Source organism: Macrobrachium nipponense, chromosome 35, assembly GCF_015104395.2.
Source record: "Macrobrachium nipponense isolate FS-2020 chromosome 35, ASM1510439v2, whole genome shotgun sequence".
Classification (NCBI taxonomy): domain Eukaryota; kingdom Metazoa; phylum Arthropoda; class Malacostraca; order Decapoda; family Palaemonidae; genus Macrobrachium; species Macrobrachium nipponense.
In genome coordinates, this window is record NC_061096.1 from 52,555,709 (window position 1) to 52,580,888 (window position 25,180).

The following is a 25,180-nucleotide window of genomic DNA, read 5'->3' on the forward strand; positions in this document are numbered from 1 at the left end:
GCCATCCGTAAATTTTGGTTTGAAGACATGGATGCACAATATTTCAAAGATTTAGCACATTCAATGCCAAGAAGGTTAAAAGCTGTACTCAAAAATAATGGAGAAATGTCTAAGTATTGAAAAAATATACTAGTTGAACTAAAATTTTCCCTTTTATTTTCCTTTTTTTATATCATTGCTATGATCTGTTTACAAATGTAGTGGGCGTTCGTTTTTTTTTTTTTTGCGCCGACTGTATATATATATATATATATAATATATATATATAATTATATATATATATATATATATCTATATATATATATATATATATATATATATATATATATATATATATATATATAATATATATAGATATATATATTATATATATATATATTAATTATATATATATTTATTTTAGGTTACCAGGAAACAATGGGACCATTAAAGGAGTCAGCAGTTTGGGTGGATGAGACCATATTCCTAAACATGGCTTTTGGTAGGAAAAGGCCAATGTCACCAACATCTGCTTTACAAGATGATCCACTTGGATTGTCTGTGGAAGGAAATGAGTAAGTTACATTTATACATGGTTTATTTTATTCTTATATTTTGAGAACAGTTTTCATTACATTGATGTTTCCTTATGAGCCAGGATAAATGCACAAAAGTTAGCAGTATTTTAACTTTCTTGATAGCTTGTAATCTTTTGTAACGAGTATCGTAAGGTAATACTATTACAATGTCATGTTCAGAAATTTGATGTAAGTCATGGGATCTGAGTATGAACTTTCAGATCAGTGTAATTAAATTGATTAGGTGTCTAATTTTACTAATGGTTTACACAGAAAGTTATGTACATCACCTGACACTGCAGATTTTGATGGTAATAAATTTCCTTATGCCCAAAATCCAATGATTCCTTTCAGCCGCAAAGTCCTAGAAGAAGATTTAGAAGAAATGTTTCCTGGCTGTTCTGGGGATTTGTCGTCCACAAAGTTTAGTCCAGAATGGTTCTTGCTAGAGAGCCATCTCTCCACATCCTTTGAAGACTTACGTGCTGGTTTGAATTGTTTGCGGCGTAAAGTAGAGGCTCAGAAAGAAGGCCAGATATCTTTTTTAAAGGTAGGTGTTTCATGTTGTTACATATTGTGATTTTTATTTTCCTTAACTTGTAGCACCTTGCTGTTTTTTTGGGCTGGCTTCAGAAAGCAGCTAGTTAGAGCAACTCACACCAAAATTTTGATATAGTACGTACATACATATGTGTAAGGGAAAAATATATGCTGCTGAACTCAGAAGAGAATATATTGAAGAAAATATTCAAATTCCTGTTTTAACATTTTCAAAAGCAAAGTAGGGCAGGTAAGTTTTCTTTCTTAATGAGACTGATGGATACTTTATAACTTTGTAATGTTATATGTATATTGTTTTACAGGCTAATGTAGGATCTGTAATAGAGCAGCTTGACACTCTACTAGAGTTAAAATGTAAATTTGAGAGTGACATTCAAGAATATGGTCGTAATTCTACTCAAGTCCTTGAGAAAGCCATTATAGGTAAGTAGAGTGAGTGTTGTGTACAGCAGTTGTATATTTTTTGTCATGTGCGTGATATTGTGTGGTTGATATATCTTTTTATTAGTTTACTTAACTATTATTTTAATGGCAATGGTTTTATAACTGCCATTAATTCTTCCATTTTTGTAGAATGCAAAGAAGAAGCAGACAAGCTGTTTGAGGATGTTCTTCATAGAAAAGACAGAGCAGATGGGACAAGAAATGCCCTTAATGTTCTTCATAGGTTTAGATTCCTTTTGTATTTACCTGTTAATATTGAACGTCATATACAGCGAGGTGATTACGATGTTGTTATTAATGATTATGCGCGAGCTAAAAGTTTGTTTGGAGATACCCAAGTGCCTGTAAGTACATAAGTCTTGTTTTTATTTTATGAATGTACATACTATTCAAATGCAAATACTAACTCATCTTTACAAAAGCTTCAGTTTCTTTTTGTTATTGGTTATCAATTAAAAGTTGATCATTGTGTAGGGTAAAGTTGAGTTATGGCATACAGTATGTCTGATGTTCTTTTCTGCATCCAGTTGTAGCTTCCTCCATTATTGGGATAAACATATATGACTTTTCCACTTAGTTCATTCGAATGTGTTCATATTGCAGATGAGTGTCTGCACCCCCATTCTCTTTTAGTGTTTAATGTTATGTTTTCATATATAAATTGTCTGTATCCATTTGTTTTCATCATTATCCAAACTTTTTGATTGAAAGTTTTTAAAAATTGTTTACATGATCATATTGTTTTCCCCCTTGGAAAACAATATGATCATTGTATTCAGTCAGTTGACTGAATACAATGAACACTTGGTAAAGCCTTGCAGTAGAGCTAAAATTTGTGTTAAAAAAAGAGGTTGGGATAAACTTGGTTAAAGATTTGTAAAGTACTTTTTTGGATCTTATACTGTTACTGTATTATCGTGTTTTATTTTGATAAGATTGCATTTTTAATTTGCACAGCATTATCTGTAGCAATTGAAGACCTTAGTTACTGTTATTCCCTGTTAAGAGGTGAATCACCATTAACAATATTAGATTAGCTTGTGAAGTATATTATAACGGGTGACTGCATTTTACCTAAAAATGCATTGTCCTTTCCAGCTTTTCCGACGGTTTTACAATGAAGTGGAGAAAAGAATTGATGATTTGCGTGGTGTTTTAGGTGAGCAACTCACTCATATGCCATCTTCTTTAGATCATCAGAAAAAAATTATCAGGTATTGTAATTTTACTCTGAATAAATCCATTTATTTAGTTTCTTTTAACAAAAGTTGTAGATTTTTTAGTGGGTTTATAACTGCACTAGTTGATTACAGTGGTACCTCGAGATACGAAAGGCTCAACTTACGAAAAACTCGAGATACGAAAGCTGACACGAAAAATTTTAATGCTCTACATACGAAAACTTTTCAAGATACGAAAGGTTTCTGAAAGTCCGAGATTCGCCCGATAACAATTTTGAAACTCGCGCCGCCATCTTAGTTCTAGTAGACTCGCCACCATCCATCTGCTCTCCCATTGGTTCCTGATGCTAGTCAAGCCATGAGATCCTTCTCTCCTATTGGACAGCATCCCTCCCATCATGCATCTTACGTGGTGGCGTGCCTTCGCTCGACCACTTCACACCCGAAGCTTTATCGTACGCATGCGGCATTCGTTCGGTCCAACGATTTCGTTTAGTATCGTAAATTCGTTAGTGATTTCGTTGTGCTACTTTATCGTGTTGTGAGAACCTAATTAGTATACGTACTACATACGTAACTTAATTACATACAGTACATATTAGTCATGGGTCCCAAGAAAGTTGCTGAAGTTCACAGAAAGAAGAGAATGCTTTCTATGGAGACAAAAATGGAGATAATAAAAAAGTATGAAGCTGGCTTGCGGTTGAGTGTGATCGCTAAGGAATACGGCCGAAATCCGTCGACGATAGGCACCATCCTTAAGCAGAAGGAAGCCATCAAAGCAGCTACACCTTCCAAGGGCGTGACTATTTTGTCCAACAAGAGGAGCCATATGCATAATGAAAAGGAAAGGCTGCTTCGTGTATGGATCGAGGACAAAGAAATTGATGGCGATATGATAACCGAGACGGCAATCTGCCAGAAGGCCAGCGCTATTTTAGGCGATTTGATTGCCCAAGCCGAAGACGACTGCGGAGAGGGGACATCAACGGCAACCCCAGAGTTCAAGGCTTCTCATGGGGGGTTCGAAAAATTCCGTAAATGGACTGGCATCCATTCGGTGGTGAAGAAATTGAAATTACGTAAAGTATAAAAAAGTAAAAAGAAATGTAAAAATCAAAAAAATACAAAATAAATTTTATTTTAAGTTTCTTGTAAAGTTAAGTGTTACAGTTTTGTTAATGTGTTTTGTAAAGTTTAGTTTGTTTTTCTGACATTTTTTTATGTGTTTCGTAAAGTTAAGTGTACGTATCTGCTGTTTGTCCTCCTCCTCCTCTGCCGCCACTTTTGTAGATAGTTTCACTCGAAAGGTAAGCTTCCACATTTTACGTTACAGTAATAAAGGGATTTTGACGTAAGGAAAAATCTATTTCTGGGCGATTGGCTCGTGTCGCCAGCGAAATATCCTTTAATCTATTATTTCTAGGGTAAATGTACTAACACATACCAGAGAATAAATAAATAAAGAAAAAGGTCAGTATAACTGACTCGCTCACTCTCCCAGAGAGTGTCGGTATGAACACTATGGCGAGTGAGACCACTACCACGAGCCAAATGCCAATAGAATCCTCCCACTACAAAATCCCCCAAGAGGGGAGCCGACCCACAGAGTGGGCAGCACCTACTACTACTACTCCATCCCATGCTGCCGACTGCTGCGCCTCTGGTGGCCATCCTGAAGTTAGCAGACAATCTTGGCGATGGGATGGGTAGGGCGGGATTTCGCTGGCGACACGAGCCAATCGCCAGAAAATAGATTTTTCCTTACGTCAAAATCCCTTTTCTGGCTCAGCTCGTGTCGCTGCGCGAAATCGTACCAGAGAAATAGACAAGATTGTAAAGAAATTCAACAAAATATAAAGGGTCTCAAATAAAAGATAAAATAAAAATAAAACAATATAATTGCTAATAAAGATACATGTACACAGTGATACAAATAGAAATATTACTTAATTATACTTAATGCTAATAATATTTCTTAACTTAAGGTAATATACATATATACAGGAGAAATATCATATATGTACAACAATGGTATCTGTGTAAAGCTTATGTATCAAAACAATGTAAAGCAATTAATATACAAGTTGAATAAAACAAACTCAACAATAATAAAATATAAAAGAATGTATATGACTTAATATACAAAACCCGTAACCATTATAATAAGATGTATCTCCTAGCATAAAAATAAGGAGATGACATCCACGAGATCAGTAATCAACACAAATGTGAGTGTCCCTAGCAAAAAAATAAGGGACACCCACTATATCATCATCAAAGCAGCTAAGACACAAGGTGATCGTAATGAACAAGGCAGGAATAGACGAACTGTTGGGTGAGGCAGGTAGAAAGGAGGACTGAATCTTCTACTAAGGATTAGTCAGAGTCAGGGGAAACTATGTTACCCGCTGCAACTGCTGAAAATTTCAGGGCTTCCAAGGACTTTAAGTAATGACGTTTGAACACTGTCGGTGATTTCCATCCAGTATACTTTTTCAACTCATCGAAGTTCATATGTTGGAAATAGTTAATTGAGGTGGCTACTGCCCTGACATCATGTGCTTTTGGGAAAGAGTCAGGATTGGCTTGTTTAATGAAGTACAGGATTTGTTGCCTGATGCCTTTAATAGATAAAGTACCACCTTTTTCTCTCCTAAAGAGAGGACCCGATGAGGATGAGGAGGTCCTAGATAGAAAGGCTCGTAACGTTGAAACTGGGCAAAGAGATATATCTTGTGGAAGGGGTAGTACCTTCCATGGTTCCCACCTCATCAAAGGATCTTCATTCTTAGCTAAAAAGCTACGTTCCGGTGAAAGTAGCACTTCCCCTGTGGGAAGGAACTGAATATGATCCGGATCTCTGGATAAAGCCGACAGTTCTGAAATTCTAGCTCCTGAGGCTAAGCTTAATAAAAATAAGTTTTTCTTAACAGCATTATAAATGAGCATGTGTCATTATTGGTTTCTGAAGCCAGTTTTAGAACATCGTTTAAGAACCATGATACTGACGTAGGCCTTACAGAAGGTCTAAGTCTAGCACAGGCCTTGGGAATAGACGAGAAGTAGGAATCTGTCAAGTCTATGTTGAACCCAAATTGAAAAATCTTTTTCAAGGCTGACTTGTTTGTCGTAATTGTGCTAGCTGCTAAGCCTTTTTCAAATAAGGATCTGAAAAAGGATATAGCTGAGTTGATTGTCATGATCTTAATATCTGATTCTTTCAGGAAGGTTGCTAACTTTTTGACAGCAGCATCATACTGTCTCAAAGTTGAATCTCTCTTATCTGATTCCAAGAAGAGAATATTCTGAGGGTCAATATTCGCACTCTTTTCGCTGCAAACTTCATGAAATCCATAAAGTTAGGGTTTTGAGAATCCCTGAGGAAGCGAACACAGTCTTCGTTTGTACTGACTGGGAGAGCTTGGGATTGGGGATCCGAAGAGGGCGGAGACCCAGTTCCAGGATGAGAGGGTACCAATTGCTCTTCGGCCAGTCTGGGGCTACTAGAGCCACCCCGTTGAACCTTGAATGTCCTGAGTTTGTTTAACACTTTCATGAGAAGATTCACCGGAGGAAAGATATAAATCTTCTCCCAGTTGTTCCAATCTAGAGCCAGGGCGTCCGTGGCATAGGCCAGAGGGTCCAGGTTGGGGGCCACATAACACGGGAGTTTGTGGTTCGCTTGGGATGCGAAGAGATCTACCTGTAGACCTGGAACTCTCTGAAGAATCCATTGGAACGAACTGTTGTCCAGTGACCATTCCGACTCTAGAGGTACTGATCGGGATAGAGCATCTGCTATGACGTTTCTCACTCCAGCTATATGGGTGGAGGAGAGATGCCAACTGAACTTGTCCGCCAGGGAGAATATGGCTACCATGACATGGTTTAGATGACGTGACTTGGAGCCTCCTCTGTTTATGCAATGTACTACCACTGCGCTGTCCAGGACTAGCTTTATGTGGGAGTACTTTGGCGGACGTAACCTTTTTAGAGTCAAGAACAGTGCCATCGCCTCCAGTACGTTTATATGGAACTGACGGAACTGAGGTGACCACGTTCCCTGAACCTTTTTGAACTGGGAATATCCTCCCCAACCGCTTAATGAAGCGTCTGTGTGGATAGTTATCCCTGGAGGAGGAAACTGAAGGGGCACTGACACCGATAGGTTCTTGACTTTCGCCCACGGCCGAAGTCGATTCTTTAGAATCAGAGGGACTGAGGACAATTTGTCCCTGGACCTGATATTTGCTCGTGGGCGCCAAATTCTGGTTAGGTCTTTCAGTTTGGCTTTCATTAGGATGTTCGTCACTGATGCAAACTGGAGAGAACCCAGGATCCTTTCCTGCGATCTTCTTGAAGCCAGTTTGTGACTTAGAAATTGCTTGACTGACTTTGCTATTTCTTCCTTTTGGACGATGGAATCGAGACAGAGTATGGGAGGATAGATTCCATTGAATGCCTAGCCACTGAAAGTTTGACTCTGGAGTGAGTCTTGATTTGGTCCTGTTTATCTTGAAGCCTAGATATTCCAGGAACTGAATCACTTTCAGTGTTGCTTTGTTGCATTCCTCGACTGTTTGAAGCCCAGATCAACCAATCGTCGAGATTACGCTACTACCATAACCCCTTGCGATCTGAGTTGTTGAACAACTACTTCCGCCAGCTTCGTAAACACTCTGGGTGCTACGTTGAGCCCGAAAGGAACTACCTTGAAGGAGAATGTCTGGTCGCCTATCTTGAAGCCTAGATAGGGACGGAAGTGTCTTGCAATAGGGATATGATAGTAAGCGTCTGTAAGATCGATAGAGGTGGACGACGCCCCACGGGAAGTAAGGTCCGCACCTGCGAGATCGTGAGCATCTTGAACTTGTCGCAGCGAATGGCTAAGTTTAAGCGGGACAAGTCTAAGATTACTCTTCTTTTTTGTGAGCCTTTCTTTGGCACGCTGAACAAGCGACCTTGAAATTTTAACCTTTTGACTCTCGCTATAGCTCCTTTCTGAAGGAGATCCTCCGCATACTCCGTCAGTTCTTTGGAAGGAAGTTGACGGAAAGGCCTGGATGGAGGTGGGTTCGTCAACCAGCTCCAACCCAGGCCTTTTGACACAATGCTCTGAGCCCACTTGCTGAAGTTCCACCGGTGGCGAAAGTGAAACAGCCTCCCTCCTACCTGAAGTTCTTCATTGGTTCTGGTAACCTCCTCGGCCTCCTCTGAAGTGTTTTCCCCTATTAAAGGGACCTCCCGATCCTCTCCCACGAAAGGAACGTTTACCTCTGCCTCCCTTACCCGAGCGGTCATACTTCTGTGAAGATTGACTCTCGAAGGTTTGATTGTAAGCTGGAGAGATGGCATAAGAGGTGGAGGGCTGAGGCTGAGGGGAGATCACGTAAATTGGCTGTGATTGAGCCTTTGAAGTGGAGGGTTGGGCTGTTTGCACTAAGGGAACCGCCGGAACTTGCTGAGAAAAGCGTGGCTGCTTTTTCTGGTAGGGCTGGAAACGCCTGGGTTTCCTTTGCCCTTTACCTCTAGCTGCGAGATCTTGCCTCCTCCTAGCCGTAAGGCCCCAACGGTCCTTAAGGCTCTGGTTCAACCTTGTAGCCTCTGACTGGACTTCCTTCACCATCGCTTCTGGGAAGAGATCTGCTCGCCAGATGTTTGACGAGAGTAACCTATTCGGCTCGTGCCGAATGGTTGCTTCTTGTAGGACATGCTTCCTACAATTCGTTCTAGCAGTGGCAAACTCAAACATATCTGACTGTACCGTTTGAGTCAGGGCTTTGGTCATAAGTTTGAAAAGCGGCTCTGAACCATAGGCTATGGTGGCCACCTCGGACATAGCCATAGAATTAATCGATCTGGCTAATCGCGATTTAGCGTCAAATTCAGCCTGAATAAGGCTATCTGGAAGCCTGGGTAGCTTTTCACCAAACTGCTCCATAGCACAGTCCGGTTTGAGTTTGCCAGCTGAGAAGGTGTTCGGTAAGTCTTCCCATAATTCTCCGGCTGAAGGAAGTAACGGAGATGTAGGATCTGCTTCCTTCAGTTGAGGCATGGGGTCCCCCTTCTGGGCCGCTGGAATGGTAGATGTCGCGATCTTAGTCAGGAAAGGGAGCGGGGTACTCTCATCCATCGTGAAGATCGTAAAGGGACTCTTGAAGGGTTGGATTTTCGTATTAGAACAATCCATGTCCTCTAAACACCTGAGCCATTCTCTCTGAGCCTGGTCACGTGAATAGAGGACCGTCTCCTTTGGTACCCTATCATCTCGAATCATGGCTGAGGCGGTGAGCCTTGCGTAGCCGATGAACGGAGGCTGAAGGTCTTCCGGGTAGAACTCGAAGTCCTCTATCCTTCGAGTTCCAAATTCCGGTATAGAAATGAGTCCGTCCTGGAAGGGGGCGTATGACGCTACTCTCCACGGGTTGTTCATCGAGAACGGAGGTAGCGAGTCATACGGGGGAAGCTGGGCTCCACCTGCATTGGAAGGTGGAGGAGAGGCTAGAGGAGCTTGGCTCAGTCCGGCTATAATGGAGTCTTGAGAAGTAATCATATCCGACAACCGAGAGATCATTTGTTCCATGCTACTCTTTAGAGACCCAACCAGGTCGCCCACCTGTTGTAACAGGCCAGCATTGGAGTCCAAAGCCGGAGCTGCTGCGGAGGTGGAGGGGTAACTCTGAATTGGGACCAAGGGTAGCGGAACTGACGACTCAGCCGGAGTGTGAGATCTCTCTCTGGAGGATTTACTCCTCGAGGACTTAGAGCCGGACCCAGAAGCTTTAGATCTGTCTGCTCCGGGATTCCTAGCCGGAGACTTACGAGAGGAGGATGAGGCCGAAGTCGTCTTCTTAGACGACGACGACGTCTTTGTCAAGGATTTCACTGCTTGACCCTTGACCTTGGGTCTAACCGAAGCGTCAGGAGGATATACAATTCATCACCCGTAAAGCCTTGGAAGGATGGAGAGGTTGCAGGAGTAGAAGAAACAGTTACGACCAAGGGTATCCCTTGGGTGTCCACCTTACCTACCTCGACCAACAGGTCGTCTACACCTACCATAGGTTCTACATTAATATCCAACGTCGCGACTTCGAGGAGATATCCTGGCCTTGGTCAGTCAATGAGGCAGCCAGCTGTTGCTGGATGAAGGGCGATAGTCGGGGCAGCCTCTGCTGGGTCGACGTGTATCCTGTCGCCTTGCCTCCGGGGAAGATTAGTACCGCCAACCTTTTCTCCAGGATGTAGGGCATACCCTTGGCGGCGTTCTTCCCGAAACCGCCGACCCAGGCCCGCAGGGTTGCCAGTGCGGTATCCCTCACTGCCGGCGCCTGGAAGAGAGGGTATCAATTAGATTTAAGAATAACTTAAAACTAAAGATAACTTAAAGTATAACTTAAACTTATAGGGCTATAAGGCCCTTTGAATTTTCCTTAAGTTAGAGTAATTGATGCAAACTTAAGCACTAAAACGGATGCGGACCAGCTACCGGAGATGGAATACTTACCCCGTCTACAAGCTGGCTCACCAGATCGTAACATATGGTACACGTCTCATGGTACCAGACCTGGATGTCCCCGTGCGGAGTCGCGCATGGAGCATGGGACCGGCAAAACTTCGTGTTTCCACACGGGTTCCTGAAGTGTGGCGGCGCATCCCGGATGCTCACAGTTGGTGGTCTGTAAGTGGAAAGACACATGAGTATCTTAAAGAATATCACTTACAGGCTAAAGGACAGAAGAACTCCATTGCATGCCGGAGCTCGGAAAAAATTTCGGGCATAGCCCCTCCCTTACTAGCCTGAATAGGCTATAACCCGGAGGTATCCGGTGAAAAGAAGGGAGGGGGAATGGTTTAAGGTACTTAAAGTAAACTTAACATCTTAAACCTAAAAGCTCGAACGTACCGGACTAAGTCCAGTGCGTGGCGGAGTGATAACTCAGTGAAACGGAGAGGTTAGACGAGACCGACTGTATGTTCCGGTCCACCCCGTGGGGTAGACTAGCATGTTTCCGCCAGATGCCAGGCCTCCGGTGGTAAAGGAGCCCTAGTAAGGTGGGAAAGAGCGGGGGCATACAGACTCGGGCTAGTAACGGAGCGACGAAGTAGTAATGGAGAGGGGGAAAGGCCAGTCCCCCCTCACCTTACCATCCGACCGGACCGAGAGCCGGAGAGGTCGAGTCCAGTCTGGGTCTGTCCCGTTCCCTCTACCCCCTCCGCCTGGGGGAGAGAGGGAGGCAGGCTCGGGCATGCGGAGCGAGCATGGGCAGGCCTAGCCACCCCCCCCGACTCTATGGAAGAGCGGGAGGGGGGAAAGGTGACTGGACAGGCGGTTCTGGCGTGTCCTCGTGAATCACATAGTGACCACGGGGCGATAAGAACAACAACTAAGCCTAAAACAAAACCAACTGATCAGCGAGATGCTATCGGGAAGCAACCGAGCTGACCAGCGGTAAACATAAAGGCACAATAGGCCATGACCGTAGGCTAAGTGAGCCAGACGCCTAACTAACCTAAGAAAATCACATAGATAATAAAATGAATAATAAAATGAAAGAAAGAAAACAAATAGTGGGAGAAAAAATCCAGGAGTGTACGACTAACCCGAAGGCAAGTCTACCACTCAAAGCTAGCCGATGCCGATACTAAGAGCCGTGGCTAGGGTCTGGATGGAAAAGCCTACATAAGGTAAAAGACATGCATGCATGACAAAACCGTGTAGACCTTACTCTAAACAAAGCGGATAATAAAATAGAGCGCACAAAGACAGGGGATGTTCTGGGTATGGGAGACCCAGAACGGACCCAACACGAGGCAGAACCATGCTGCCATGCTTCCGACCTAGAGATCGTATTTATACCTAAAAAACGGCAAATACGTGCTCAGGGCCGGAAAAAACCAAATCCATAGCAATAAACACTGAGTACTTAACTTAGCTGCTGCGATGGCTGCACGCTCCATTGTAATAAAATCCAAACGAAAGGGCACAAAAACACAGAGAAGAAAATGGCACGTGTGTATCGTGTGCGCTAACTGAAAAGGATGTCACCAGAGGCGCAGCAGTCGGCAGCATGGGATGGAGTAGTAGTAGTAGGTGCTGCCCACTCTGTGGGTCGGCTCCCCTCTTGGGGGATTTTGTAGTGGGAGGATTCTATTGGCATTTGGCTCGTGGTAGTGGTCTCATCTCATAGTGTTCATACCGACACTCTCTGGGAGAGTGAGCGAGTCAGTTATACTGACCTTTTTCCTTTTTCTTTATTTATTTATTCTCTAGGGTATGTGTTAGTACATTTACCCTAGAAATAATAGATTAAAGGATATTTCGCGCAGCGACACGAGCTGAGCCCAGAAATATTTCTTGTACACTAATATACACTTTATTTACAGGTTTTGCATTTTTATTATTAAGTTACGTATTGAATGGTCCAAATTGTTGTAGTATTTCATTGTTTATAGGTCGATTACCTTTATTATGAAATTTACTGGGGTGTTTTTGGAGGGCTTAGAATGGATTAGCCATTTTACATGTAAAATGTGGTCCAAGATACGAAAACCTCATGATACGAAAGGCGCCTCGGAACGGATTAATTTCGTATCTCGAGGTACTGTACTACTGTATTTAAAATTTATGGTTTGATATTGCTTTTATTCATCTTTTTTTTATAGTTTATGAACTTTGTTCCATTGCAAAATTTCTCTGAATGTTGACTTTCATTAGAGATTCTAAAGTGCAATTCCAGTTTAAAATAATGCTGAAACAAGCAGTGTTCAAGAAACATTAGATTGTGCAAGAAAAAAATTCAGTACATATTAGCCAGATATCTCCAACACTACAAAAATAAGTCGCTGTTACCTTTACATGCCCTCCTCTCCTTTCCTTCACCTGTTGCTGTTTAGACTAATTCATGTAAACATAATAGGGGTATGTACACTGAATCTTTATTGAGTTATTTAGTAATGAATAAAATTAAAAGAAATTTCTTTTTAGAGATTTGTGTCAGAGCAAATTATAGCTCTTGTTCTGGTGTTACTGTCCCCTAAAAAAATATAAAAAAAAAACATTCTCTCTCTCTCTCTCTCTCTCTCTCTCTCTCTCTCTCTCTCTCTCTCTCTCTCTCTCTCTCTCTCTCTCTCTCTCTCTCTCAATGATACTGATGATATTTTATTAAGGATATTAGCTTCATCAACACTGAATGAAATTACAATCTCATTTTTTCTTTACAGAAATCTACATCACTTGGAAACTCCAGGTGATCCAGCTTGGCAATGTCTCACAGCTCAACATGAGTACATACTCCATCTTCTTCTCTCAGTTCGCGATTCTCACTTGAATCGTGAGATGGCTGATCATGATTTGGGGTCTGGAGGTAGTAAGCTAACCTCAGGATCAGGAGGTTTAAGGAATACTACACCAGCAGCCAAGTATAATAAGATAATGATGTCCTCTGTTGGGGAATGGCAGGTTAGTAGTCTTTTTTATGCATATATATATACATGACATCTTTTGGTATTGATGTAGTTTTATCTTCTTTGCCTGGGTGATCACGAAGCATGGTCAGTTAGAAAGCGAGCTTTATTTACAAACCCATTTTTCTTACAGCAGCCTCTCACTTTCTGAAACACAACTATTCACACAGGGTAAACTTTTCAAGTGGGAAAAAAAGCCACTGCACCTGCTAGGCTAACTCCCTCTTCTTAACAGAAAGCTATCACATATCATTCAACTGTGTTGGATTCCAGCAAGGGGAGGAGAAAAGGGAAGAGAGAGAAGGGGACAAGATTTAATGATGAATTTGTTTATAGTACTAAACTTGTTTTTTTTTTCTGATAGGAAAGTTTAGTTTATTAATAAAACCCATTTACCATAAAAAAGCCTCATAGAACTCGCCTGAAGAAGTTGGATAGCTTTGTGGGATGAGACAGAAACATAAGGTTGAAGGTAATGCAGATGGGGTCCAAATGGGAACTGTAGCAAACTTTTTGTTTGAGGTACAGTAGTACTTGGCATACTGTAGTTAGTAGTAACTCCTATTAAAAAGTATTACTTTATAAAGTAACATCAGAGTTAATTTACCAGCATCCCAAATACTTATTAAATTTTGTGTCATTGCTTTATAAGATTATATTGAGTTTGCTGAGTAAGGTGAAATTTATAAAATGAAACTTATTTTCTTCCTTTAGGCTACAGCTCCAGTGCGTGTTCTTTGGGTAGAAGAAGCATGTGAACTCTTATCTACAAACTTTCCTGATATGTGGAAATTAAGCCAGGCATATTTTGGGGGAGAGTTGCTCCCTCCAACTGCACAAGTTGACCATTTCAAGCATCCACGGTGTAAGGTAAAGTTTATGTCTATTATTTATATTAAAAATTGAAGTTCACTTTATCATCATGAGCAAATTTTAACGTATATACTGCACTCTGTTGGCTTTATTGCAAATGTGAAGATTAGTTTCAGTATTGCATATTTTGCCTTGTAGTGAAATGCATCATACAACTACATTTTCTTGTTAGATGACAGGAATTTTAGTTTTTATTAGAATTATATATATTTTATTATAGAACATGAGAATTGAGAAAATCTGAAATTACTTTCTTTAAACATAAAGAATGTGCATATATAAAATTTTAATCATATTGTATGTGAATGTTGCTAGTTTTAGTACGTACCTCTATATTTGTACATGAAAGTTTTCATCTATCTGACCCTCTCCAAGTTTAGATACTTGATTGAGTGTCATGATAATACTAATAAGGACCTTCATGGCTCTATAGTTCTTGCTCTTCCTTACACTGCAAGAGACTAGTATTCAATTCCAAGGCAGGTAGTAATTTGGGCTGTGTCCTAAAAAAATCCAGAGTACCCTTATTAATCTTGAAAGCAAATAAGTACCTGGTGATTGGTTGACTTGATTTGCAGTTCAGGCAAGGTGGAGGAGAGGGCATGGGATTACCACCCTCATCCAGGGAATTGCTGAGACCTTGAAGCCTAACTCTGTCTACACAGCCCCTCTCGGGAAATGTGTATCATTGAATAATAATAAAATCAGGGCTAGTAGACCATCTATGATTATTTAACTTTCAGAAAAATCTATAGAGTTAAGAAAACAATAATGTATGGAATGGATATTTGTTAGAATCTTCACATGTATATATAATAACAATAGCAGTAGTATATTTAACAGTAATAACATGTACCAAATGTGGATATACTGTAGAAATGTCAACATGGAGCTTTAAATCTTCTTCTACCAGGAAATGATTATGGAATTACTGCATGTGTTCAGTGGTGTCATGCGAGGAGCAATTATGCCACATTCTTTAGATCCAGATGGACAGAACTTCAGATTATATCATGTTTGGCCAGAAGCTTCCTTAGATCAGTTGACTCCATGGTTACCTCAGGTATGAATATTTTATAAAGTTCTTGAGTTTGTTCATGACACTTACCTGCCAGATATATATATAGCTGTATTCCTCTGACGACCGACAGAATTTCAAAACTCCCGGCAAACGCAGTGGTCGGCTAGGTGGTTAGTACCCATTCCCGCCGCTGGGAGGCGGATACCGGGAACCATTCCCATTTTCTATTCAGATTTTCTTCTGTCGCCGGTCGGTAAACATCTGTTTACAGACCTCCGCTTAGGATTTCGAAAACTTCATTTGTCACTTGAGTATTTGGATTGTCTTTTGGTTTCGGACTTGGCTTAGTGATTTGGCATACGCTATTGTGGTTTGGATTTTGATTTTGGCTTTGATTTTCTTAGAATTGAGATGTCTGGATCTAGTTCTACTAGTTTCAGGTGTGTGGTGTAGAAGAATGTAAGGTGAGGCTACCAAAAGCCTCGGTAGATCCTCACACAGTGTGTGTGAATTGTAGAGGGCATGTTTGCTTGTTGGATGATAGGTGCAAAGAATGTGAAGTATTAACTGATGTCGAATGGAAGGCGTATGAATCTTACATTCGTAGACTTGAGCGTGACAGAATTAGGAGGTCTTCCTCCAGGAGTGCTTCTGTTAAAAGTCAAAGTAAAGTTGCTCAATCTAACATAAATGTAGAACATGCTACGCATAACCCTATAATTTCTCCTTCAGATAAGGAAGTGATTGTTACCGAAGGGAATGCCCTTTCTACCATTTTAGAATCGATTCGGAACCTTGAACGAATCGAAAATGAAAGTGCTACAATCTAATGTGCAAAAGTGTAGTGATAATGTTAGTGCCCCTAGTGAAGTGGAGGGGGCGTCAGATCGGTCCTATAATGCCTCCAGGTTGAGACCTCTGTCGGACTCCCAGAACACAGGGAATGGACATGTCGAAGGCCGAAGGAGGGTTACGGGAATTAAACACCGGTCTGGCGTCCCTTCGGCAGATCCTGAAGACGCATCCCAGGCTGCCAAAGATCGCGCGCAAGCGCGAATCGTGAAGGAATGCTTCTCTTCCTCCGAGACGTCCTCACCTCACCGTGGGTGGGAATCTCGGAAGACCTCTCCGACTGAGAGTGGTAAGGAAGACGTAAGGTGTCGCACAAGCGGCCATCGTCTTTCTCGCCCTCTTAGGAAAGGTCTTACGGAAGAGTACGCAGCCTCTCCAAGTGAGAGTGGTAAGGAAGACGTAAGACGTCGCACTGGCGGCCATCGTCTTTCTCGCCCTCTTAGGAAAGGTCTTACGGAAGAGCACGCAGCTTCTCCAAGTGGAAGTGGTAAGGAAGACGTAAGACGTCGCACTGGCGGCCATCGTCTTTCTCGACCTCTTAGGAAAGGTATGATGGAAGAGGACGCTTCATCGGGAGATCGAGAGCGTCCTCCGCCTCGATTTACGCTTCGGTCTTCTCCGGAAGACTTCGAAGACAGTATCCCGCACAAGAGATTTAGGACGCTTTCTGAGCATCCTGATTCGAGTCCGGAGAGAAGGAAGAAGGCGTCCCCTCGCCCATCGTCTTCTCAAAGGTTCATTCCATCATATGGTTCTTCACCATCAAAAAAGACTCTCGAAGCGATTCGTCAACAGTTGGATACGTTTTTCGCCAAGAAAGAGGAAAGATCACGTAGTCGTAAAAAAGATCTTTGGCTACCCGTCAAGAAATCTAGACGTTCTCCTGCGGCTTCTCTTCGTTCTTCGTCTTCGTCTGATCCGTCGCCTTCTAGACCTCATCGACTCAATCAGGAACGCGCAAGCGGTCCTGCTGGGAGAGTCTCTAGAAGTATTGGCGGTAAAGATAAAGACAATAGGTGCCGCACAGGCGGCCGCCGCCGTCGTCTTTTCCCAGAGTCGAAGAACGTTCAGAAGGATCGCTCAGGAATAGAATTGGGAGGAATGGATCTTGACTTACAGGAAGAGCATATTCAACAAAACAAACGCTTTGCTAACCAGGACGCTCGTAAGGACGTTTCTCGGGGACGCTCGGGGGGGTCGGAAACGTCGGCTGGAGAGACTTCAGACGCACGATATTAGTTCAGAAGAAGGATATGAAGATGAATATGAGGACGTTTTTGAGGACGCGAGGCGTAGTGCTAGTAAGGACGCTCGTCGTCCTTCATATCAGTACGCGGTCCAGGACGCAAATGAGGACGCTTTCCAGGACGCAAATGAGGACGCTTTCCAGGACAAGCAAATGAGGACGCTTTCCAGGACGCAAATGAGGACGCTTTCCAGGACGCAAATGAGGACGCTTTTGAGGGCGCTAGGCGTCCGATGCATAAAGTTATCCTGAGCAGAAAAGAACAGGGTCGCTAGTCAGAAGGATAAGCGCCATATGCTTCAAGGTAGTAGGAACTACAATATCAGTGCTCGTCAAGAGAAATCGTATGACGTCAGTTTGGAAAATTCGGAGAGAAAGTCAAGGTTAGGAGAACATAGCAGACTCTCCTCTTCAAAATTGATTTCAAACACAAAACCTACGGTTCGAAAGGGAGATGAAACTTTGGTTTCTTCTTGTTCAATGCAGAATAAGTCTATGTCTCCATTAGAAAATAAATCGTCAAGCGAGACTGTTCGGAAGAGGAGGAGGATCCTACAACCTCATCCTCTGTGGATTATAAGACTCTGACTCGTCTTTTAAAAGATTTGTTTTCCCGAGAAGTTCCGAGCTCCAGTTCCTCTCTCTCCACCTTCGCAACTAACCTCTTCGAAGGCAAGGAAGACTCCAAATTTTGTCAAAATGGCCACCTCGCTCTCGACTAAAAGGGCTTTTAAACGAATCCATGATTGGATGGAATCCAAAAAGACAAAGGGCAAGACTTCTTTTGCACTTCCCCCACAAGGCTTAGTGGAAGACGGGGAAGTGGTACGAGACAGAAGAGGAAGCAGGCTTGAGAATCCCCGCTTCCGCACAAGGGGATTTCGCCAACTTAGTGGAAGCTCCTAGAAGATCTTACCTGGCATCAGCGAAAGTTTCGTGGACAATGTCGGAGATAGATCACCATCTCAAAGGCCTTTATAAAACTTTGGAAGTTTTTAACTTTCTAGATTGGTGTCTGGGCGTCTTGGATGTTCAGTCTAGAAGCCCAGATTCCATCTCATTGGAGGACTTAGCGAGTATTTTGTCATGCATGGACAGAGCAGTAAGAGATGGCTCCGACGAGCTGGCATCACATTTTGCGTCGGGAGTCCTGAAGAAACGCGCACTCTTCTGTAGCTTACACAGCTAAGTCAGTGTCACCAGCGCAAAAAGCAGAATTGTTGTTCGCTCCCTTTTCTGCTCATCTTTTTCCACAATCGATGGTAAAGGATTTATCAGTAAATCTCCAAGAACGAGCGACGCAGGACTTATTGTCTCGGTCTTCGAAACGTCCTGCTGATCAGATGTCTTCAAGAACCATGCAAGCTTCTAGGAAGAATTATAAGCCCTTTCGTGGAAGAGCCTCTTCAAGAGCTGCTGCTCGAGGGAGGAGTTTCCCTAGGGGCAGAGCCCCCTCAAAAACCAGGGGAAAGAAATGACTTTTCGGCCCTCCAGACACCAGTCGGGGCGAGACTCGCGCTATTCGCCGAAGCATGGAGGATAAGAGGGGCGAACTCTTGGTCACTCGAAGTGATCGAGAAAGGTTACAAAATTCCGTTTCTATCGAAACCACCATTAAGCATAGAACCAATAGACCTTTCGCCCTCTTATCAGGATTCAAAGCAACAGATCTTATTAGACCTTTTGGATCAGATGTTGGAAAAGAGAGCAGTAGAAAGAGTCGTGTCACGGAACTCCCCAGGCTTCTACAACAGGCTTTTCCTTGTTCCGAAGCACTCGGGAGGATGGAGACCTGTCCTAGACGTAAGCAGGCTGAATCTTTTTGTAAGGAAAATAAAATTCAAGATGGAAACTGCACAGTCTGTTTTAGCTTCCCTGAGACCAGGAGATTGGATGGTGTCCTTGGATCTCCAAGATGCCTATTTCCATGTTCCGATACATCCTCGGTCCAGGAAGTTCCTCAGATTCGTTCTGAAAGGACAGGTCTTCCAATTCAGAGCTCTCTGTTTCGGGCTGAGTACAGCCCCTATGATATTCACGCTTCTGATGCGAAATGTAGCAAGATGGCTCCATCTCTCAAAGATAAGAGTCTCACTCTATTTAGACGATTGGCTGATCGGGTCCACTTCAAAGGAACAGTGTCTGGAGGACCTACATACGACATTACAACTGACGAAGGACCTGGGCCTTCTGGTCAACTTCGAGAAGTCCCATCTGATTCCCACACAGTCCATCGTGTATCTGGGGATTCAGATGGATTCAGTGGCTTTCAAGCATTTCCATCCATAGAACGTCAGCTAAAATGCTTAGAGAAAGTATCGGTCTTCTTAGAGAAGGAAATATGCTCGGCGAGGGAATGGATGAGTCTGCTGGGGACCATTTCCTCGCTGGAGAAATTTGTTTCTCTGGGAAGGCTGCACTCAGACAGCTTCAGTTTTTGTTTTTCCTAGCAGACAACTGGAAGAACAAGAAAGACCTAGACGAGATTTTGAGAATCCCTCAATCGATCAAACAGCATTTGAAGTGGTGGTCCGATCCCGTAAAGCTATCGGAAGGGATGTCCCTCAAAGTTCTGAGCCCAGACCTAGTGTTGTTCTCAGACGCGTCCATGACGGGCTGGGGAGCAACACTGGGGGAGGAAGAAGTGTCAGGCCTCTGGAGAGGGGAACAGAGGTCCTGGCACATAAACCTCAAGGAGCTAGAAGCAATTCGTTTGGCACTTCAATGCTTCGAGTCAAGGATTGTGGGACGAATTGTACAAGTCAACTCGGACAACACCACGGCGCTCGCATATCTCAAAAAACAGGGAGGAACTCTATCTCGCTCCCTGTTCAAGATAACGAGGGAAATCTTACTTTGGGCGAAGCTGAGAAATGTAACGATTCTAACGAGGTTCGTTTCAGGACAGCAGAACGTTCGTGCGGATCTCCTCAGCCGTCGACATCAAATGCTTCCAAACGAATGGACTCTCCATCCAGAGGTCTGCAAGGAGTTGTGGAAACTTTGGGGACGCCCACTGGTAGACCTCTTCGCGACAGCAAAAACGAAGAGGCTTCCGATTTACTGCTCTCCGGTTCTAGACCCAGAAGCAATAGCAATAGACGCCATGCTTTGGAATTGGAAGGGGATGGATCTCTACGCCTTCCCTCCATTCAAACTCCTGGGAGAGGTAATAAGGAAGTTTGCGGCGTCGGAAGGAGCAAGAATGACGTTGATCGCCCCCTTTTGGTTCACAGAGGCCATGTCATTTCTGGTAGATTTCCCAAGGACACTTCCAGAAAAAATCGATCTACTCAGACAGCCCCACTTCGAGAGGTATCACGGAAACCTCTCCGCTCTGAGTCTGACTGCATTCAGACTATCCAAAATTGGCCAAGCCGAGAGGTTTTTCAAGATCGGTGGCAAGAGCTATTGCCAGCGCTAGAAGAACTTCTTCCCAAGCTGTCTACCAATCGAAGTGGGCTGTCTTCAGAGGTTGGTGTAGAAGGAAAAATATTTCCTCCTCCACGACCTCTGTGAGCCAGATTGCTGATTTTCTCTTACATCTTAGAGAGATAGACAAACTTTCAGTGTCAACGATTAAAGGCTACAAAAGTATGCTATCAACGGTCTTTCGACACAGAGGCTTGGATTTATCGAATGATAGAGATCTTCACGATTTATTGAGGTCCTTTGAAACATCAAAAGCTCCACGAGACAAGATTCCCTCATGGAATTTAGATGTTGTCTTAAAGTTTTTAATGTCAGCCCCATTTGAACCTATGCACGCTGCCTCTTTGAAAGATGTAACTAGGAAAGCTATTTTCCTGACCGCTTTGGCAACAGCTAAGAGGGTTAGCGAAATCCAAGCTATGACTAAACATGTGGGTTTCAGAGAACACAATGCGGTGTGTTCGCTGAGCCCCTCGTTCTTAGCGAAGAACGAAAACCCATCCAACCCCTGGCCTAAAAGCTTTGATATCAAGGGGTTATCAGAGTTCGTCGGACGAGAGCCAGAGAGAGTTTTGTGCCCTGTCAGAGCTCTCAAATTTTATCTAGAAAAGACCAAACAATGTAGAGGCCCGTCAGACAACCTGTGGTGTTCGGTCAAGAGGCCGGAATTACCAATGTCTAAAAACGCACTGGCGTTCTTCTTGAGAAATACCATCAGGGAAGCTCATTCATCCTGCACGGATGGTGATCTTAAACTGCTAAACTAAAAGTATGCTCACGAGGTTAGAGCGGTAGCTACTTCGGTGGCTTTTCAGAAAAATATGGCACTCAGTGATATCCTGGGTGCCACATTTTGGCGAAGCAACTCTGTGTTTGCCTCACACTACCTCAGAGATGTGAAGGCGACATATGAGAATTGCTACTCGCTTGGACCATACATTTCCGCGGATACAGTATTGGGGACGAGAAGCAATACGAACCCCATCCTTTAGAAAATGGATGTGTGTGATTTTAATTATGGGTTTGTTTTTTACGGTCGTAGGGTTGGCCGCTTGAGGCGGTCTTCCCTTTAATTAGCCTGAAAGTTATGGGACTAACTTTAGTGAGGCTAGGTTAGGTGGTATTTATTATGCTTCGTTGTCTTCAGTATGGTCAATATGGTCTAGTCACATTGTGGTCACGCTCCCGTTGACAGATCATCTAGAACTATCCAGCTGTACAGGTCACTACCTTGCTGGAAAATTCTAGTTAAGCAGAAGCAGGCTTGGGTGACAGTAATCACGAAGTCAGCTATGCTAACAGGTAGGGAACCAAGATGTCAATCATCTGCATGTGAAATGTTTCCAAAACCTTTCTATTCTGTCCGTTCCCACCACCTCCAATGGTGGATTCAGCTATATATATATCTGGCAGGTAAGTGTCATGAACAAAATGATATTGTCATGATACAATAAAGTTTGTTCAATAATACCTGACATGATATATATAATCAAGTACCCACCCACCTCCCCTCAGGGGACAGTGGTAAAGAAAATCTGAATAGAAAATGGGAATGGTTCCCGGTATCCGCCTCCCAGCGGCGGGAATGGGTACTAACCACCTAGCCGACCACTGCGTTTGCCGGGAGTTTTGAAATTCTGTCGGTCGTCAGAGGAATACAGCTATATATATATCTGTCAGGTAAGTATGAACAAACTTTATTGTATCATGACAATATCATTTTTCAAAGCGCTGATGTTTTTCAGTGAATTTTATTGTAAAATGAACTCACAACGGCATACAGTAAGTACACTCTGGTTTTCCAGAAGGAATTCATACCTGAAATCTCATTTTACAGGTCTTGCGCCATGTTCGAGGATGTTATAACACTCTGCTGACACTTGATCTTCCTAATGATGCGCTTGATGTTGTCAAGGAACTTATTTTGGATCTGAGGTATGCTTTAATAGAATAGAATACTATAGAATTTAGGCATAAGGCCAAGTGCTGGGACCTATGAGGTCATTCAGGGCTAAAAGAGAAATTGGCAGTAAGAAGATTTGAAAGTTGTGCCAAGAGGAAAACCTTGCCGCTGCTTTGAAACAATTGTTAGAGGCTGGAAAGTCAAATGGAAGAACGAATATGAACAGAGGTACAGTAAAGGGAATGAAAGGGGTTGCGGATAGGGGCCAAAGGGACACTGCAAAGACCCTTATGTAATGCCTAAAGTGCACCACATGATTTGCACTAACGGCACTATCCCCCTACGGGGAAGGTATGCTTTAACTGTAGGTGTTATTAATATGGGTTCTGGTGTATCTGAGTATTATTGATATTAAAAACTCATGAATAAACCTGTATACCTTGGACTGTACTTAAATTTCACTAGCAAGGTGCCTGAAGAGTCCCAAAAAGCAGATTTTTATTAGAAAGCTAACTGCTTTTATGCCTCACATATGGTTCTCCCCTGGACGAGTGGTTTTTGCGCTCGGCTGCCAATCCGGTGGTCCGAAGTTCGATTCCTGGCTCGGCCAACGCGGAATCAGAGGAATTTATTTCTGGTGATAGAAATTCATTTCTCGATATAGTGTGGTTTGGATCCCACAATAAGCTGTAGGTCCCGTTGCTAGGTGACCAATTGGTTCCTAGCCACATAAAAATATCTAATCCTTTGGGCCAGCCCTAGGAGAGCTGTTAATCAGCTCAGTGGTCTGGTAAAACTAAGATATACGTAACTTAGCCTCACATATGTTCAATTCTTCATGATATCGTGGGCCTTTTCACAGGTTTTTGTCCTGTTACTTCCATATATGCAGCTTTTCAAAGTATATCTATTCCTAATGTTCTTATTACTTTACCAAATCAGTTTAACTTTTTTTGAGTTTTTATTCTTGATTATTTAGGATTTTAGGGATACTATTTTTTTTTTTTTAGTTTATATCAGTTTTGTTATGTTGTATTAGGTATATCATATATACAGTAGGTTTGAAACTTTATGTAATTTTATCTTGTTTTCAGGGTGCACTGCCTGACATCATTATTTCAGCAGACTGTAGAGCATGTCAGAAGTCTACATTCTAGGGAAAAGTGGCAGTTGGAGGTAGATGATGAAAACGGTGGATTTACACAGCTAGTAAGTTTAATATTTTTTTTAAGAAGGTGCAGCCATACATACTGGATACAGATTTGGTTTGCTATTTGCATTAATCTTTGTTAAAGCTATAAGCAAGAAATGAAATGGTTTGTTTTAATGAGGAGGTTAAGAAACTTGTATCCTCATAAAGTGAGAATCTTGAACCCCATGAATGCTTTGATTGTATTTCATGTGTATTTGTTGAGTATAACTTCATAATGACACTTTCATTAAGTTTCTTGGCGGTTATTAATGTCTGTTATTTTTGTGGTCATAAAGACAAATGTACTTTTATGACAGCAGTATTGCACAGTGCTCTGTAATTTGAATGAGTCAGTTCTTAGCGCTTACATATAACAACACACTTTAGTTTTATTCTTTTGTCCAATGAAATACTGTAGTATAGAGTTTAGGTATTTAATGCAGGTATTTCATCCTTCATTTTTGTATTAATTCATTCGTGGGTTCTGATGTATTTAATGTTGAAGTTTAAATGAAATTGAATACATAATGCATAATTATCTTTAGCTACCAGTATGCATTTAGAAATTGTCTGATAAATTTGATATCAGGGAAAGAATTTCCTATGCTTGAATATTAATTTAAGGTTAATATAATTACCATTTGTTTATTTATTGAATGTGACTGTAAATTTGGTTTTACTTTCAGCCTCACATCTGTGAAAATGTCATTGTAGAGTGTGCCCAGCTAGTTCGAGAAACAGTGTTGGATGCAGGTCATCGTGAAACCCCTTTGTTAGATCATCCAACTGTTAGAAGAGACATTATTACCCTCATACACAATGTCATTGTTGCTTTTGCCCAGGTATGGCGAGAGAGAATGTTTTTGGGTTAAGTTAATAATTTTAGATTTGTTCTGTCTCAGAATAATTTGCAACAGACATGTATATGTGGTACAATAGAGATGAAAAGGTAGTTATACTGGAAGGGTTGATAATGGAAATTTTGCCGTTCTCTTTTCATTGAGTTGTATTTTCATAAATTCATCGAATTTCAGTTGTTTGCAAGAACATGTTTTGCTTATTAAAGCAATATTCTTTGAATATAGTTATTGAATAAATATTCTGTTTGCAGTCTTTAGAAAAACTGAGTCTGCGAGATCCTGATGAGGATGACGGAGATTGCAATGTGAGTGAAAATGCCCCTGGTGTAGAGGCTCAGTTGTTAATTACTCTGAGCAACTGTGCTTACATGAGGAGAGTCATTCTTCCTAGACTGAGTGAATCGCTTGTCAGAGCATCTTACCCAGCAGAAGAGGTACTGTTTTTTTTTTCTCTCTCTATCTTTTAATGTACATTGTATTCATACAATATAAAACTTTGTACTGTATTATTAAAGCTGAAAAATTAATTATAAAATTAGGTGATATTTCTGTACCAAGAAAAATCTCATGCCCTACTTATCTAAAGCC

General features: G+C 42.2%; 1 protein-coding gene across 1 annotated transcript in view; it reads left to right on the top strand.

Annotated features, from left to right (window-relative positions):
- Positions 1–25,180, top strand: part of LOC135208768 (exocyst complex component 2-like) — a 58,434-nt gene that overhangs the window by 27,564 nt on the left and 5,690 nt on the right. The window contains exons 4-15 of the mRNA XM_064241281.1: positions 404–554; positions 912–1,107; positions 1,421–1,541; positions 1,692–1,906; positions 2,661–2,776; positions 12,971–13,208; positions 13,928–14,083; positions 15,000–15,149; positions 22,475–22,572; positions 23,635–23,749; positions 24,419–24,574; positions 24,844–25,026. Coding sequence (XP_064097351.1) covers positions 404–554; positions 912–1,107; positions 1,421–1,541; positions 1,692–1,906; positions 2,661–2,776; positions 12,971–13,208; positions 13,928–14,083; positions 15,000–15,149; positions 22,475–22,572; positions 23,635–23,749; positions 24,419–24,574; positions 24,844–25,026 — 1,895 coding nt within the window. The remainder of the gene's footprint in view (positions 1–403; positions 555–911; positions 1,108–1,420; positions 1,542–1,691; positions 1,907–2,660; positions 2,777–12,970; positions 13,209–13,927; positions 14,084–14,999; positions 15,150–22,474; positions 22,573–23,634; positions 23,750–24,418; positions 24,575–24,843; positions 25,027–25,180) is intronic.